Source organism: Notothenia rossii, assembly GCF_949606895.1.
Source record: "Notothenia rossii genome assembly, chromosome: 2".
NCBI classification, from domain to species: domain Eukaryota; kingdom Metazoa; phylum Chordata; class Actinopteri; order Perciformes; family Nototheniidae; genus Notothenia; species Notothenia rossii.
This window is the reverse complement of record NC_136904.1, coordinates 86775190-86793620: the sequence shown is the minus strand read 5'-3', so window position 1 is coordinate 86793620 and position 18431 is coordinate 86775190. Positions and strand designations below refer to the sequence as shown.

The following is an 18431-nucleotide window of genomic DNA, read 5'->3' as shown; positions in this document are numbered from 1 at the left end:
ATTTGAGTTTAAATCATTCAGAAAAGGGCTGTATGCTCAATGAGATGTTTGTGATTTTTTATTAAACCATTTTTGTAATGATTTTATATCCTTAACATTTAAGCAACATTTTCATCAGTAGCAAAGTGCATTTACAGGAATCCACTATGCCAACAAATAGCCACATGCACCTAGTCTGTTGCAGGCCACATTTTGGCATTTAGTTTGCCAAAAAACCGAATATCCATAGAAAGGTTTGGTCTCATTTTGAACCAGAGCATCTACAGATTAATCCCACATGATGTAAGACACGATAAAAGAAAATTAAGCCCTCTGTTTTTTTTTTAATCTTTGCGGCCATTTTGACGGTAAGGCAGCTGGGTGCACTTTTCTACACTAAATGGTTAGTATTATACATTGTGAAATTAAAGCTGTACTAGTTTATAAAATAGAAAACAATGTTATGCAAAAGAATATGTATTTTGACTTTAGGTGAATTGGGTTCCTTTATCCTCTGGACCTTAAGAGACATATTGCTACAGTTCTCTAATTTACTTCAAGGGATGAACAACTTCTAAAAGTTCAGCATTTGTCACTGGCCTGTAAACCACACCTTATCAAGCAGAGAGTAGAAATCAGATTGTACAGATCATAAAGTAAAACATGTGGCTGTTGGTTAACACAATAACATTGGCAAACTGCAGAAAGATTGATTGGAGCCGGCTACAGTCTGTTTAAGGGACTGTGTGTTCAAAGGGTCCACGGATAAGTTGACCCCATATGGTACTTAAATGTTAGTGTTTGTCTGTGTAAAGGAAGAGGTTGCCTCTGCCTCTGCCTCTTTCAAAGGGTCGCGTCTGTCTCAACTGGCATAATCACACTGATCTGTTAGGAAATGATTGAGCTATCAGGCAGACAAGTGAGGTCGGTTCAGGTTGCACAGAGAGGAGACTTTATTTTGACACTGGTGTGTGAAATGTCCAGGGACTTTAGACTGGGGTCTGACCTCCGGGGCCTTTAATTAGACGCCCACATTCAAGCTTCTGGAGCCTGTGAGTTGGCCAGATAGATACATCTAGTGGGTTTGATTGAGGGACACAGTGAAGTTAACAATACAAAACAAAACTGACCAGCTCACAACAGCTAGATAAACAATGATGATTGCAATCACATTTATATTTATCGGACAAACCTTGCAGTTTTTATGTAGCCGTTATCTGCAAAGTAGGGTGAAAATACAAAACAAATTAATGTGATTCAAATAACAATATTAGTCTCTTATTTGTTTTAGTTCAGTGAGTGTAGTGGCATAAGGTAACTTAAAATCGTACTTAAATACAGCATCTACTTTAGTAAATGCAACTGTCCATCCATTTTTGTAACAGGTATCCTCCAAAAATGCATTTAGTAGAACAAAATGTGTAAATCATACATTTAATATAATACAGCATAGTACAAAATACATAAATAAGGTTAAATAAATCAAATATGTGGGATTTACATAAATGTTTACATAGAAATATATGTTTTATTGATCACTACACAAAGATAAAAAAGGGAATAGTAAAATATAAGGGGCATGAATTAAAACAATAAAAAGTGACATAATTAACAAACAATCATTTTTACAAAATACAGAATAGTACCTCGAAAACGTACTTCGGCTCAGCAAATACACTTTCCACCACTCATAATGCATGACATTGTCGTATTGAGACTTTAAAAGGCGTGACTAATCCTTTAACTCTTAACATGTGGCTGCTGTGCATCACGTGACTTTCTGGTTTTTTTAAAGCCCGTCACATGACACTGATGTCAGTTTGGGCTGAAGCTGCGGTGATAAAGTGTTAAAAGGCGAGCTAAATTAACCTCTCAGCTAGCAAATATACACCATACAAAGTTTAAACGTGGTGCCAGAAACGTCAGGGTTTTTGTTACCAGAACTAGAGCTTTATCATCTTAGTAAATCCAGTGCGCTTGAGTATTATTTCACCCTTTGCTGTTGTTGTTACGCTAACGTTAGCTTAGCTAGCACAACATCTTGCTAAGCTAGCCAGTTAGCCGCGTCTTGTTGTTTGTGTCCCTGAGAAGCAACTGGAGTGTTACCGAAGAGAGAAGCATGACTCAGATCGGTGCTGTTCAGTCATGGTGGCTGGGAGTAACGTTACAGCTGATTTTAGGTGAGTATTGGCCCATTTATTTTCTATCATCGTTTACTACGTTAACCGGGCGAGCAAAACAGTAACGGTTATTGTTTGATGACGTCACATTCCTGTTCCATAATGTTAGCTGACGTTTAGCCAAGGTCAATATATAAACTCTCCTCAACTAGATGGTGAAAAGCAACGTTTTCTGTGTTTTATAAGGGTTTAAAATGTAATAAAACCGGATCAATCAAATATCAAACAAGCAGCTGATTTGTCAGGCCTACATATGTCAGTTAACTTTGATTTTGGTTGCAGAATTGTATAAATGTTATATACGGTTTATACTAACGTTACATGATCGACTGTTTAATGATGCGTTCACGTCTCTCTCTGTTGTTTTGGCGCAAGTAAAGGCGTCAGTCTCAGCTCAGTCTGCGGATGAACCTAAACTGAGTTCAAACTATGGGAGCGTATCTGTCAGCAATAGTGTAAAGTAACGAAGTACCATTTTGTGTATTTTCACATATGCTACTTCAAACGTTCACTTCATTACATTAAGTAACTCGCTACTTTGCAGGTATGGATTTATAATACAGAATATAAATCAACAAATAAATCATAATGTGTTTTTAAGGTACCCAGCAGTATAGCAAGTTATTTAAATAACCCCCACCTTTACCAAGTTAACATTGACATCAATGCATTAAAAAGAATTATACAATACAAAAATGTAATATTTTTAGATCTGAAATGGGCCATACTGGGAAATTAGAACTTGTACTTGAAGTATACTTTAATGCCAATACTTTTGTACTTTTTACTTGAGTACAATTTTGAATACAATACTTTATATGTTAACAATGCTACTTTTACTTGTGTAAAAGATGTTCTTACACCTCTGTATGTCACACTATATAACATCAACAATCGCTTTTAAAAGGGTGTTGTGTTCTCATCCAAGTGTTTTCTTTGGTTAAATGCACAAATCACTTACTGCTGGTATAATTCTTAAAATTTGAGCTACCAAATATACGTGCAAGATAGACATTTGTACTTGCGTGGGCTTTGATATCTAATACCTAAAGGGTTCTCATAAAGTCTCGTTTTAATTATGTATCTAGCATTGAACACATTGCACCTCTGAAAATCGTAAATTGAACTGAAACCTTCTTGCAGCTGGCGTCCTGCTCCAGGGTTATGCTGCTGCTCAGACGACGGCTGCCCCGTACAAGGAGCCCATGAGACCTGAGAAAGGTATCTATGTGGTGAGCAGCAGCAACGGGACGGCCTGTTTACTGGCCTCCATGGGTCTCCAGCTCAACATCACCTTCAACTCTGTGTCCCAGAATAAGGTGCCTAAATATAAACCCCCAAACAGCTCTCTGCATTCAGCCACATTAACTGGTTCCAAATGCTAAATGTTTTTTTTTACAGACTGTGCGGAATATTGTGAACCTCCAGCCGAATGTGACAAAGTCCTCTGGATCATGTGACGCAGACACCGCCTCCCTGCGACTCTCAACCGATTCAGAGAAGACCAACCTCACCTTCTTCTTCTCCCTGGTGGGTCACTCCTGCCCCACAACCTGCTGTATAACATCTCTTGTATTTCATGAAACAGCCACTAGATGGCAGCTGGAGCCTGAGGTAAACTCACTTCACTGCGGTGTAGCTGATTTTTTTTTTGCTGTTGCTTTTCTCTCCAGAATACTACGTCCAATAAGTACCACCTGAGTAACGTGTCTCTGTCTGCAGCCTGGCCAGACATGAAAGGTGAGTGCACTTAAACCTTGCAGTATTTCACCTTTTATCACATAATGTCAAACCAATCCTGTGGTCAGTTTTTGGAGATTGTTCTTTCCTTTACGTGATTACTCTTAGGACCTTGGAAAATAAATCCAAACAGAAACCTACTCTGCCTTGTCACTCAATAACAGGCCGTGATTTGGTGTTAAAATAATGTAAATTAGATGAAAAGAAGACACAGGAGTGCCCTGTAAATGGATATCAGTCGACTGAGCAAATGAATGAAGACGCAATTATAAATTCAAATGTGTAGACTTCGAGTTAGGATAATTTCTAGCATTGTACCAATTCTACTAATGTCCAAAATGAACTTGTTAAATAAGACAATAAATCATTCACAGAGGCCATTAACATTTCCTTCCTGTTTGAACTTCAGCTGTCGCCTGGTAACTGTAAAGCGAGTTGATCTGTAACTCCTCGGCTCATCTTTGGTCTCCTGCCGCCGTTCTTTATTCTGTCTGTAACATCGTTGTCTTACTTTTTTTCACTTAGCCTAGAAGCGATTATGCATTTTTTTTTTATTTGATCAAACAAGATTGTTATGTCTTGAACAAAGCAGCCACCTTTTAATGCTCTATGCAAGGTAGTGAAACATTTCGTCATAGGCACAATCAGTTGAGTTTCCTTAAAGGTCCTGACTCACCGAGCCGATTTCGTCTGGCCGTCGATGAGCGTCCTGTCGCCGATTCAACATGTTTGAATCGGGAGGCTGTCGGCAAAAGAAATCACTCTGATTGGCTGTTCAGCCTAGCGAATCAGTGCATGAGAAGCGAAACGGAAGTGAAGAAGGCGCACACACAGACGGCTATTATTTTTCATTTTCCAGTACCGCACTAAACATGTGTTCGATTATAAGTCGTTATGTGAAACAGTCTGTGACGGACGAGAGTGAAAATGGAACGCACGCTATTTGTTGTTTGTATATATCACGCAGTCTGTCTTCCGGTTGCCTCTTTTGAGTTGAGAATACACACTACCGCCGCCTGCTGGTAAGGACAGTTATTGCCACTCACGCATACGCAGTGCGTACGTGCTACTTGGCCGTCGGCTGAAGTCTTTGCGCTGTGTTCCAGTGCGACTGTTTGGCCAAGACGCAGCAGACGTGAGGCGACACAACAATCGGGTCCGTGGGGACGTGTTCTTTGGTGTCAGTTTGGCGTGTCAGGGCCTTGAGGTTATTGACGAATGTAGTGGCAATTTCTTATGTTACTTTATATGGTAAAGCCAAATGATTATATTATGCTTAGAAATTGTATTGGAGCAACTCGACCTGTTGTAACACAAGGGAGCATCCCGCCAAGGTCGTACCTGAAGAATGCGGCCCTCCCTATGGGAGGATTGTAAGATAACAGTTTTCTGTCAAAGTCTTTAACTTTATTACCTCCTGCACAGCATCAGTCCTCTATAAAACACACATTATACCCTGTACGCACTCCTGCAGACTAATATATACTCTGAGACATGTACCTTCGAGGCTTCAAATAAAGAACTTAAAAGACAACGCTGCCTGCTTTCACCAGTTTATTATTGATTACTCTCATTGTACATCTTTACAGTATTGATGAGTTTAAAATATCCACGACACAAATACAAACATATCCCTTGCAATAATCACTGATAACCCACTACTAATGTGTGGCAGTGTTCTTGGAGTCCAACATCTCTTAATTAAAAACCCAGCGACCAGATGTCTGATTGTAAACACACATCCAAGATTATACAAAATGGTCCTGAAAAACACATATATAGCGAGGCAAAAGGCCAAGTGGACAAAGCTTGTTCCAGAAAAACACTAGTGGTTTTCCTCGTTTTGTGTCACCTCTGTATTCTTTTAGTTTTACTGAACACATCTTCCTCTAATCACTCTGCTCTGTTTGGTCCCATAGAGCCCGTCTCGGCTGATAACAGCAGTCTGGACTTCCTGCGCGGCACCCTGGGGTTCTCCTACATGTGTCGTGAGCAGCAGACTCTGACCGTGTCCCCGGATCTGTCCATCAACACCTTCCAGCTGCAGGTGCAGCCCTTCGGCGTCTCAGGAGATCAGTTCGGAGCAGGTACAACTACAGATGCTCTCAAATGTAGCTTTGCATGTCTGTCGCTATATTCTATAACTCTATCACACCTAAGATTAAACATCCACAAACAAAATTCGCAATTTAAATGAAAGGATTTATTAATATTATTGAATTCACTTCACCAACACATATGGATTAGAGCTGACCTTTTTGTTGGATAGATTTTTGATATGATAACATCCATCTTTTTCTTTTGTATAATGTGAACTTTTGTGACAAAGCTCTTGTAAATGTTTGGATCACAAACGGCAAAAACATACGCAGCGATCTCTGGAATCTAGTCATACAAACAATATGAAACAATACATGTATTGTATCTTTATCTGTATCTGTGCGATTAAGACAAAAATTATGATCACAATTATTTGATCAATATTCAGGTTTCTTACGGTCATTAAAAACCTGGGAAAGTCATGGAAATTCAAAATGCTAATTCCAGGCCCTGGAAAAGTTATGGAAAACAATATTTTCCCAAAGTCATGGAAATGTAACCAAAGTTGCATCAAATATAATTTATATTTTATCTAATCGCCGAAATAGTAATACTATAATGATAATAAATACTGTATCGTATCGTAATGAAACGTAAAATGGCATTTAATTCAATTCAATTCAAAGGGGCTTTATTGGCATGAAAGTTAAATTTAAACAATGTTGCCAAAGCATCACAATACAAAATAATTAACAACATTAACATAAATGTCAAATGTTTACATTTAACTGTCTAGGTATTTTGCTGGTGAGAGATTTGAGTTGCTTTAGCGTGTAAAAGCTAAGTATGTTTTAGATAGGCACAGCATGTTTCATATGCAGAACTTAATTTCCTGTTCCATGTTCAAATAAACCATTTTCAGTGGTAACGCTGAGAAAGAGTCATTTTTTTTTTTTTTTGGTCATGGAAAATGAGGTAAAGGTCCTGGAAAAGTCATTGAGAATCATTGGTGAAAAAGTGTATGAACCCTGAATATTGAGATCATGATTATGAGTTAAAGTGACAACAAATATTTGTTTGCACTTTCTCATTTCAGTCCTTCAAATGTACAAATTAGCGATTCACCATATTGGAAAAAAACAGACATTGCAATAATAAGTTTTCAGCTATACGATTTAAAAAAATACGTTACTTTTAAACGTTGCATTTGTATATATGTAAATTCACTAACCACTTGTGCTTTAAGAAGCTTCAAACTGGATGATTTCCCGGGTTTTGCTCTAATCTGTCCTCTCTGGCGTTCCCCCCCCCCCCCCAGCTGAGGAGTGCCAGTTGGATGAAGACGACATGTTGATCCCCATCATCGTCGGAGCGGCTCTCGCGGGTCTCGTCCTCATCGTGCTGCTGGCGTACCTGATCGGCCGGAAGAGGAGCCACGCCGGCTACCAGACCATCTGAGATCACATGACTCAGGGCAGAGCGTGCCCCCCCCCCCCCCCCCCCCCTTAGATTAACCACTGTTTTATGAGACTAAACACTCCACCCTGTGCCCCCCCTCTCCCCCTCCACCCTTCACCCTCCCTGCCTGTGTGTGCTGTTCTTAGCCTTCATCAGTAACGCTAGTCATCATCACTTAGTGCAGGTTGATTTGCTCCTTCCGAACTGACCCGCTCATTTGGAAAAAAAGGAAAGGGGCTTTGTCAGGAGATTTTAAGGAAGTGAAGGAAAACTAGTACTCTTAGGGAGAGGGCGGATGTTGATCAGAGGTTAGTGTTCTCAATATGTACTATTTATGATTTCTCTGAAAGGAATTTTGAGGGATTGTGTGATTTTGAGGAAATGGCTACTTTAGCTTTTTCTTATCGGCTATAGGGCGACCATTTTTAGTGGTCTTGCCATAAATGAAGTTTGTTAATATAAAAGGGAATATTTCTGGCAGTCCACTTCAGACTGAAATGATCTGACATTTTTTTTATTGTAACTCTACATTTAGCGCAAGTTTGCAGATTTTATGTAACACACCGTAACCCGATTCTAAAACGGATATGCAAGAAGTCCCCTTCGTAGCTTGAATTTTATTTTATTTACTGGGATTAGTTATTTTCCTCTTAACGGTACTCGGCACATTTTGTATGGAGACTGAAAATGCAGTTGTGAACTTTTTGTAAAGTAGTCGGTACCATTTGAAAGAATAATTCAACATTTTTTGGGGGGAAAATGAGATTGATACCACTTGCACAGTAAATGTAAAGCTAATACGAGCAGCTGGTTAGCCTAGCTTAGCATAAAGACTTGCAACAGCGGGAAATGGCTCGCCTGGCTCTGTCAAAGTAAATCCAAAAGCCTACCAGCACTTCTAAAACTTGCCTATTTACTCTGTTGATTAATCTGTGCAAAGTGTAAACAATGAAATATTCTGTAGCACCTAACCCTCCCATTTATCCACAATGTCATGTTTTTGCGATTCACGTAATCTTAGATATATTGTGCTTAGTGAGCTTTAGAGGTGATGGTGGGCAGATTTCTTAACTTTTGACAAGCAGTGCTAACTAATCCTCCCGTTTCCTGTCTTTATACTAAACTAATTCAATCAGTTCAGAAATGAGTGGTTATCATCTTCCTCTATCTTATCATGTAACTAAAAATGTCAAACTATTCTTTGAGGTCATTGTAGCCACGCTTGGGGTTTGCTGTTAGAAAGTGAAGTTTATGTGGATGTAAACATCTGTTGAGTGTAAACATTTCAACGTGTTACACTCCACTGGGTGGTTTTGTTTGTTTTCTTTTCCACTTGGGTTTTTGCTTCTGAAGTGAAAGAAGTTGCACTAATGTTCTGACAAACAAACGGCCCCATGTAATGATTCAAGAGGCCAAAATGCTCCGGTCAGTGTTTATCAGTGCCTTCCCCGCAGTGACATAGATAGGATGAAAGTAAAGCCAATACCACAGAGGGACTCACTCACTGACACCGTGTGCTGCCATGTCGAGACCCTGTGTCTCACTAAGCCTTCATGTACCCTTACTACCATAGAAATGCATTGTTTGATGTTGTAGGAGAAAGTAAAGATATTATTTTTTCCATGTTTTTTTCTCCCTCATCTAAATATTCATGTAGTTATTTAATAAGGTTTTAATGGATTTGTTTGAACTGTTTGTTTTCTAAAGAAGAGGTCAATAAAACTGAATGAACGAGACTTTTTGTTTTGTCTTTACTATACGCTTCAGTACGGAAGAGGATTAGGGTCACATTATTATATTTTTTGGGAGGATTTTTTTTTTGTTCTGAGAAAAAAGAACAAAAAAGATTCTGACTTTTTTTTCTCCCAACATTTTTTATGTTTTTTTGTTCATAGGAAAAAGTCAGAATTCTGAGATTAAAGTCAGAATTCTAAGAAAAAAGTCAAAATTCTGATTCTAAAGTCAGAATTCTGACTTTTTTCTCCCAACATTTTTTGTTTTTTTGTTCTGAGGAAAAAGTCAGAATTCTGACTTTTTTCTCCCAACATTTTTTATGTTTTTTTGATCTGAGGAAAAAGTCAGAATTCTGAGATTAAAGTCAGAATTCTGATTTTTTTTTTCTCAGAACAAAAAAAACAACGTTTTTTTCAAATCCTCACAAAAAAAATTATCATATGGCCCTAATCCTACGTTATTTTGGTCTAGATTAATTGGAAATTGTATTCTAGAAATGCATTATTTTAAATTCCTTCTACCATAGACTTATTTATATAACTGTCAATAATAAATGTGCCTTTTTTTTGTTATTGTTAAACCAGTTTTTGTATAGCTTCAGTAAAATGTAATTAGATTTTTCAGTCATTCAGGTTCTATGTCCTCGTGGTGTAAATCCTCTTCTAACTAGACAGCTGAAATAAAAACCTGCAGGACTCTGAACTGTAGTGTTTTAGCAGCGTTCATTTTTTATCACATCTGAGCTCATAAATTTGTCTCTGTAGATGCAGGGAGGAGGAAAGTTGTCTAAAGGTGCGAGACAACATTATGTAACTGTTAAAACAACCCGCAGGCCCCAGGTTTACAAGAAGCTTTTTTCTTTATCTTTGTTTGGCACGGGCATTTCTTTAGGTCAGCTAGTGTTAGGTTTCTAGCATAGAGTAAAACACACAGTTCTGTAAATGAATATATCTCATTTTACTTCAGAAAGTACAGTTTCAATAGTGTTTCAGTGCAAGAGACATCAACAACTCTTTTCCATTAGACACATCATTATATACATTATTATTCTCAGATATTATCCTCCACAATAATAAAACCACTCCCTACTATTATTAAGTTACAATACAATAGTGCAAGTAATAAAAACAATGGCCAATTTAAACACATTAGCATCAGGTGATCTTGAAGTATTTATAGCAGCAGAAATGTGAGACCATGAGCAAATTACCTTTAGAGAGTAATATAGAAACGTATAACAGAAGGAAAAAATCCATGAGTAATTCATTTGGAAATAGTTAATTCTTCCTGATATTAAAGTGTTGTCTACTTACACTGAATTAAAGGCTTTTATTAATCCAGTGAGAAAGGGTGGAGCCAAAATGTTACCGGCGTCCGGATTCCTCCTCCAGTATTCGCTGTCGGCATTTCTCTCTGAGTTTATCGACAGTTCCCATCGACAGGGTCCCAGGTTCGGTAAATATCTTCTGTAGAAAGAGAATTTGAGATAATGTCACGCAATTGATTCTAATTATTCCTTTACAGGAGTATACACTAAGCAGTGTTTACAAAAAGTCTGTAATTTTCCCCACCTTAAAAACTCAGTCAGAATAAGCCTCATGTAAACACCTCATCTATAATTACCAGGCTCTGGATAAACTCAGATCCCAGGGGTGGCTTCAATTTGTCATAATCTGAGAATATTTTACATGACACCTCCTTTTCTGATCATAATACTTTTGGTAAATGTCTTCTCCTCAGTGCAACCTGACTTCTCAGGGAGGCCAGGCTAATTCAGCGTTTTAGTACATTCTACATTACATTTATCCAAAGTGACTTACATACTCAATACTGTGGGCAATCCCCACAGGAGAAATTTTGGGGTGCAGTGTCTTACCCAGGGACACAACGACATGCTGACTGCAGTGGGATTTGAACCTGTGACCCCCTGATCTGAACACATACGCACAACCCACTGCGCCACACACCTCCCTCTCTACTGTTGAATTAAAATGAACCAACCATTATGCAAAGCACTTAGGATCTGAAACAGTTACTGCAACAACATTGATCATTTTAAATTATTTTTCTTTTAAGAAAAAAATCCAGAAATATGTTGATTTTAGCCTCTTGAATGTGAATTCCTAGTTTTACATTTTTTTTTTATATAGTAGAAATTAGATAATATTTGTATTTAGAGATGTTACCTGGATAAAACAAGACATTGTGAAATAGGCTCAGTTTACTTTCGTCTGAATGTTTCACTATTTGCGTACATACAGTATTCTAGACCAAATTATAATTAGATCCATTGTCAAAGTATTCACCAGAATAATCCCTTATGTAAAAAAGGGATTAAAGCAGGTGGACCTTTTTGCTAAAGTTTGCCAGTGGAGGAGAGCTAATGCTCCAACATCTCTTATCCCATGTAACAACAGCCAATGATAATGTCCTTTCTCATCGCACCTGCATGAAGGTGTGGCAGTCCAGAGTGAAAGCTCCGCAGGTGATTTGTTTGAAGCACTCGCACACATCCGTTAGTGAACGAGCGCGCAGGATCTCCGGCTGGTGGTGAATGATGAGAGTCAGAGCAACACGGAAAAGAACCTTTGAGCCCTCGTAGAAAAGACAATCCCAGACCCGCAGAACTGTCTGTACGAACAATGAACAAGACAAATTAGTGCTTCGACATTGCTTGAATTTCTTATTTGTCTATACTATTAAACCCCAACTTTTCCTCACCTCAATTGGGAGTACGTCGATGTAGAGGCAGATGAACCAGCGAGACACCACCAGCGTCCAAATGCCGGGATACTGGTCCATTAACTGTCCGACTGCAGGAGATTTAGCCTTCACCAGCTCCCCGAGAACCTCCTGGTCGGTCTTCAGACCCATCATGGCCGGACTGTAGAAATCTACAATATCCACAAAGTATAGGAGTTACTTTTATTTTGTTTTGCTCATATCTCTACTTTATAAATCTGATATCAAATTGAAATGTTTTAGATGGCTGTAGTAGTCCAGAATGAATTTTCAATGTGGAGCTCCACAAGGCTCCAACCTAGGTCCATTACTATTTAGCCTTTTTTATTACAATGAGTCATAACGAACAAGCTATTACTATTAATTTGCATTTTGTAGATAATTCTATTAACACATTATAGTCAGCCTTAATTCTCTTAAAAAGTCTGACATCAATGACCCAACATTGCTTCAAGTGGGTCATGATATAACACTGAACAGCAGAGGCAAATGCATTTAAATGTTATCACTGATCTAGAAAATATACACTTTGGTCTGTCTTCCCTTTATAAACAGGAACATATGCAGAGCTTCGTTGCAGGTAAATTATCATGCTAAACTGCTCTCAGATCTGCCTTGAAGTGTGTATTCATTCAGTAGGCTAATGCTGGCCCATAGCTTTAACTTGAACACTATATGACAGTATTACTGATTTGAAAGAGTTTTAATATCAACAACTTTTTTGTAATGCTTTATTTGAACTTTTCTTCCATTTTTTATTTGTAGACATTCAGTTAATGTAATGGTTTACCAATAAAGTGAGACGGATTAAAGGCCCTGTGTCACTTTGGAGTCTGATTAGACCTCTTCTCTGCCTTTTTATTGACATCTCCAAAAACTGTCCTGTCACTTGTGTTGTAGCTGCGGTGGCTGGGCAACTCGTACTCTTTTTTAAACACTTGTCGGTGTTTGCATGACCTTTCATGTTTGTGAACATAAAGAATACAAATAAACTCTACCTCAATCCCATCTCCAATCAGAGACCAGACCATGTTCACTTTATTTAAATCAAAACTCAAAATATGGTTAGTGAGGAATCAGCTCTGCTAACACTGACCCAATCTTCTGCTCCACAACCCACTGCCTGTGTTTTAATATGTTCTTTTGTTTTGTTTTATTTGTTTTGTTTTAATGTTCTGTATTTTAAATTGTTTTATTTAAGTATCCCAGTAATATCTGTTGCATGTTTTAAATGTATTGTATTTACTTGTTAAAAATGAAATGTGTTTTAGGTTGACTTTTAAAATCTGTCCAGGGACTACAGATGAAAAATAGCCTCTTGGCTAACTCTGGCACATTTACAGAAATGTTCATTAATGTGCACTGTCCCTGTTAAATAAATGAATAAATAAAAATTACCTGGGAGCATTCTAGCCAACAATGCATCCATGAGCCAGAAGGAGTTCTCTTCATTTTTGGTGATGATCATGAGGTAGCCTGCAATGAAGTTCATGCCCTGACACGAACAGAGAGAGAGCGATGATTTTATAACAGTGATTTACAGACACATGCACCCTAATACCTGGCAGGACAAGACACATCCTCAGCAACAACATCTTTCCAACTCGCTAAATCAAAGAGCTTTTACACCAATACATTGTTAACTTGTTATGGTTGCATTTCTGGGGAAAATAGATAACTACACAACTGTTTACATTAAGCAAACCCATTGATTTAAAAAAAGAAAATGTCTGTGATACTGTATACATCAAAATGTAAATTAGTATTTTAATTTAAGCAATAAAGTTTGTTGTACAGGAAGAGGAATTAGTACATGGTGCAAAGAAAGGGACATGTGGGTTGTTTGTATTTAAATGAATAAGGAACTAACTGTTCTTTAGGTAAACAATGAGAGGTATGAGCTTTCCTCACCTGACAGTAGCCCACTTCCTTATTGTGGTGTCCGTACGCCAGCAGCACGTTGAACAGAGCGCTCTGCAGGCTCGGTTCTGCTTTGCTCTGGAAGAGGACGTTGTCAGGAAAGGTCCTGTGCATGTCTGACAAAAATAACAAGACAAGAATTTTAATATGAAATGTACCTGTGTTTTTTTTTTTTTTTTTTTAACAAAATATTTATTTATTTTCTCCAGTTTTTACAACACAATAATGAAGTAGCACATACATGACAAATACATAATTACAAAGCAAAGCAAACCAAAAGACAAAACGTAACAAAAAACAAAAACAGCTCAGTCTCAAACATACATACATGTAGGTGGTTACAGGAGTATCACGTATGATTGATGATGAATTGATGATGAAATGAGCCTGTGTTGATACAAGTTCAGGCGTGTGGAGTTTTTTTTAAGGGGGAATAATTGTAGGGGGATGGGGAGGCTGGATCCGGCTTTTATCACAGAGGACATTTTGACACTTCATAGACAAAGCTCTGTTGTTAATTACATTATTCATTTCCCCTATTCTATTCAAGTGTCTTAGTAAGAAGGAAAGTGTAGTCATATTTTTGTTACAAGTAAAAGTCACGCATTCAAAATCTTAAATAAAAGTACAAAGCATAAACAAAAACAATTTTTTTTACATTTGAACAACGACCGAAATAAGAACAATATTTTATGTTATCAAAATAAGAGTTATTGATGCATTAATGTGTTCATCACTCTAATTTTGTAGCTGGAAAAGTACGAGTTTATATCCTTTTTACATTTTAGTGCAGAATGTGTGTATTTCACCAAGGGATAAATAAAGTTTAATCTTAATCCTGTAATAATAATACGAGATCAATTAATATTATAAATATTTTTTTGCATTATTGATCTGAATATGATTTTCTAACTTCAGAAAGTTATTAAATACATGAAGGGGAGTAAGATGTTCCTTAGTTTCCTTTGAAGTATATTATAGTTAAAGTATGAAGTAGCAGAAAATGAAATGACTCAAGTAAAGAACCTCAAAAAAGTACAGTACTTGAGTAAATGTACTCTCTGTCCACCCCTGTCAAAATGTCCTCTGTGTAACGTTTGTTTGTTTGCACCTGTGTGGATGGTTTCCTTCAGCTTGGTGTCGTGCTCCATGCTCAGCAGAGCCTGGTAGTAACCCGGGTTTCTTTCCAGTCGCTCCTGAGCGCCGCTGGCCGCCATCCAGATCCTGGCACGGTGCTCATTAGGCACACCTTTGCGCACGTAGCGCTTCACTTCAAAGAAAACATTTATATATATATATTTATAATTGCAATTACATAACCACAAAAAGCACTGAAAGCACAACATTGGTGTGCTAATAGAGAAGTAGTACTTCAATCCTTTACTTGTGTAGAAGCATAGGTACTATTTCTTAATTGCACCATTACAAGTAAAAGTCTTGAGTTTAAAATGTTATTTAGATAGAAGTACAAAAGTATTATGAGCCTAAAGTATCAAAGGATGTACCCAGTTTGCAGCAGGGTGCTTTTCACAGCTGTATATGTCACACTTACATGTCCTCATGGGGGATGAATACAATATTTCAGATTTTCTGATTCTTAAAAGTGGCTATGAGAGTAAAAAAAAGTACAAATCCTGCCTCTGATATGTAGTGGAGTAGAAGTATAAAGTAGCCTAAAATGGAAATGAAGTGAAGTACAACTGTGTCAAATAGAATAATAGAGCTTTAGTTAATGTCTCTGTTGTTACATTCCTCCACTGGTGATATGTTGTTGTTGTTGTTGTTGTTGTTGTTGTTGTTGTTGTTGTTGTTGTTGTTGTTGTTGTTGTACCTGTCAGGTTTTTCTCCACATGTGGTTTCTCCTGAAGCAGTTTGTCCCATCTCATTGACCTTCTGTTGAGCACCGCTACATATTCTGTCATCATCTCCTTGTAGGGTTCAAAATCCTGACGTCTCTCAAAGCCATAAGGGTCAATCCTGAAGGGGCAAATCCACAGAGTCCAGCATTTACAAATATATAGTACTATACACAAAGCACCACTGACAGCTGGTGTCACTTTCCTCCCCGCCCTTCTTTGTCGCTCCTATTCCCTGAGGACAGAAGCTACAACAGCCTCCCCAGGGTTGGGTTTCAGCAGAGGAGATCAAATACCCAAGCCTGATGATTAGTCCGTTTTAAATTACTGTATACTGGGTTTATAGTAGCAAGAGCAACATTGAAGTTTGAAAAGTAACCTCAGAAAGTTCAGCTTTTTGAAATGATATTTTACTGATCACGGTAGTTTTAATAACTGTTGTTGTAAATGTTCAAGTAAAACAAAGTGGCAACGAGAGGTGGAAGAAGCCCTCAGATCATTTGCTCAGGTAAAGATTGCAATACAGTTTAAAAATAGTTTGTTACAATAAAGATAATAAGTATAATAATAAGCTAGTAAGTAAAAGTTCTGCATTCAAAATCGTATTTAGGTAAAAGTACAAAAGTAATAGTATCAAATTATACTTTCTACGAAAAGTAAAGGTACTCATGTAGTACGGCCAAGTCTTAAATCATATATAATCAATAATTGAATTGTTTTTAATTACTTTATATACTCTTGGGTAGCTTAACCTATAATTATATATAAAAATACAGTGTTTATAATATATTTATATTTGTTATGACAAGTCTTTTTGTGTAACCTGGCTTGTAACTGACTTTATAAAATCATAGTGGACTAAGAAGTGCCTACAAAGTGTAGTAAGGTAAAAGTACAAGGTAGCATAATTGTAAAATACTATATGTAAGTACTAACACATCTTGTTTTACCTGAGTACAGTACTTGAGTAATGTACTTAATTACATTCCACCACTGATGTAAATACAATTATATGATGAGGAAATTACCTGATGTTACTGTTAGTCAAGAATAAACATGTTTTAACCGTAACTAAAAGAGAAGCAGCAGTCAGTGAACACATCGAAACAAAGCTCACCTTTCACTGTCATTATCACCCGAAAGAGCCTGAGAAGCATTTCCTTTCAGCTCCATTGTGTGTCATGTGCTGCGGGTATAAAGTAGTCCGCCTGCGAGGTTATACAAATCCTGTTTATTCCATGTCTGTTTCTTGAAATAGAGTTGTCTGCTGTGAAGGTAAATAACAAAGCGGTCGCAGTTTCAAATTACTCACCTTACTGTTGAAACCGAGGGGCGGGGCTTGTGGAAGGAACACGCAGGTAACTTCCACAGGTAGCATCCATAGACTGTTTAAAGGTAGCATCTATAGACTTTATATATAAAGGTAGCATCCATAGACTGTTTAAAGGTAGTATCCAATAAAGGTAGCCTCCATAGACTGTTTAAATGTAGCATCCATAGACTGTTTAAAGGTAGCATCCAGACTGTAAGGTAGAATCCATAGACTGTTTAAAGGTAGCATCCAGACTGTAAGGTAGAATCCATAGACTGTTTAAAGGTAGCATCCATTGTTTAAAGGTAGCATCCAGACTGTAAGGTAGCATCCATAGATTGTTTAAAGGTAGCATCCAGATTGTAAGGTAGCATCCACAGACTGTTTAAAGGAAGCATCCATAGACTGTATATATAAAGGAAGCATCGAGCTATATGCATACAAAAACAATTAGAGGAAGAGAATGATGTTTGCTAGTATGTTCTCATGTACATTCAACGATGTATCATTACAGAGGTGTGTACTTCCTGTAGATGGTAAACATTGATTCATAGCCAGGATTTTTAAACGTTTAAAATGCTACTTTTTTTATTTTTTAAAAACAGAGTCCAAATTTCCCCCGTTCAAGGCAAATTGAAAGATATTTAAATGTCTTTCAAAAAAGTACACATTCTCTTAACTGTTTATTATGTACATGGCAGCTTCCTATGATCTAAATTGTATATCTAAAATGCACTGCAAGGAATATAACTTTCAAAAGGAAGACTAAACCCCTTTTACTTTACTAATTTACATTTATTTTTAGTGCCTCACTAAAGGATATTTTGATATCAATGTTTTCACTGCCCCCAAGTGGCCAGAAATACAATAATGCTGGTTTTATATGACCCCTTTAAAACAGATTATAGAAAAAATAATCTCATTCAATTGGGGTTAATCCAGCACATTCCCAGGTATGGTAGAGGAAGTGCGCTTTCCCTTAAAGGATACCGCCACATCAGTGTGTCTTTACAGCAAATAATAATGCGCTGTTATGTACACTGGAACAGGTTTAGCTTGTTGTAATTCCTCCTGCTCAAAATATCCTTTTCCAATGCCCTTCCTATGAAAGTGATAGGGGACAAATCCAGTCCTTCTGCTACTGACCACTTTCCTGTAAGACTTCCATAATGTGAACTATTCCCTAAATGGTAGCTATTCTTTCTTTTCTGTTACATTAGTTTTACAGAACCATGATTTTTATTGTATTTCTGCATTTATTTGACAGCAATGATGGAGAAATAAAAAAAGCAAACTAGGGAACACACAGTTGTCTGATTTGAACGAAATGTTTTTAGTGTTGTAACATCTAAACATGTCATAAAACCCTTTCCGCAAACTAAACACTGATGTTCGTGACAATTTATCTTTGCAAAGATGGCACAACATGCATGTACATAATGACGTAAATATAATTTCATAGTCACTTAA

The 18431-nt window shown here is 37.4% G+C and overlaps 2 protein-coding genes across 2 annotated transcripts; one reads left to right on the top strand and one right to left on the bottom strand.

The window, feature by feature from the left end:
- Positions 1-1760: 1760 nt before the first annotated feature.
- lamp1b (lysosomal associated membrane protein 1b) lies at positions 1761-9133 on the top strand. Its single transcript, XM_079662509.1, has 6 exons — positions 1761-2159; positions 3303-3478; positions 3561-3689; positions 3833-3899; positions 5819-5986; positions 7258-9133. Exons 1-6 carry the CDS (start codon positions 2099-2101, stop codon positions 7395-7397), a joined length of 741 nt encoding a protein of 246 aa, XP_079518635.1. The 5' UTR covers positions 1761-2098; the 3' UTR covers positions 7398-9133.
- A 931-nt stretch (positions 9134-10064) lies between these two features.
- LOC307030528 (growth hormone-regulated TBC protein 1-A-like) lies at positions 10065-16931 on the bottom strand. Its single transcript, XM_079667021.1, has 8 exons — positions 16767-16931; positions 15625-15770; positions 14905-15063; positions 13785-13909; positions 13272-13368; positions 11853-12025; positions 11577-11762; positions 10065-10597 (listed from the first exon to the last, which is right to left on the bottom strand). The coding sequence occupies exons 1-8, from the start codon at positions 16820-16822 to the stop codon at positions 10496-10498; spliced, it is 1044 nt and encodes a 347-aa protein (XP_079523147.1). The 5' UTR covers positions 16823-16931; the 3' UTR covers positions 10065-10495.
- Positions 16932-18431: the final 1500 nt, after the last annotated feature.

What these genes read in the sequence shown, in the direction of transcription:
- LOC307030528 (XM_079667021.1), bottom strand. Translation starts at nt 16,822, where the DNA reads ATGGAGCTGAAAGGAAATGCTTCTCAGGCTCTTTCGGGTGATAATGAC. An exon ending in GGTGATAATGACAGTGAAAG is followed by an intron (nt 15,771 to 16,766) that starts GTGAGCTTTGTT and finishes TTGCCCCTTCAG; the next exon opens with GATTGACCCTTATGGCTTTG. An exon ending in GTTGGCTAGAATGCTCCCAG is followed by an intron (nt 12,026 to 13,271) that starts GTAATTTTTATT and finishes TGGATATTGTAG; the next exon opens with ATTTCTACAGTCCGGCCATG.
- lamp1b (XM_079662509.1), top strand. Translation starts at nt 2,099, where the DNA reads ATGACTCAGATCGGTGCTGTTCAGTCATGGTGGCTGGGAGTAACGTTA. An exon ending in AGCCTGGCCAGACATGAAAG is followed by an intron (nt 3,900 to 5,818) that starts GTGAGTGCACTT and finishes TTGGTCCCATAG; the next exon opens with AGCCCGTCTCGGCTGATAAC. An exon ending in AGGAGATCAGTTCGGAGCAG is followed by an intron (nt 5,987 to 7,257) that starts GTACAACTACAG and finishes CCCCCCCCCCAG; the next exon opens with CTGAGGAGTGCCAGTTGGAT.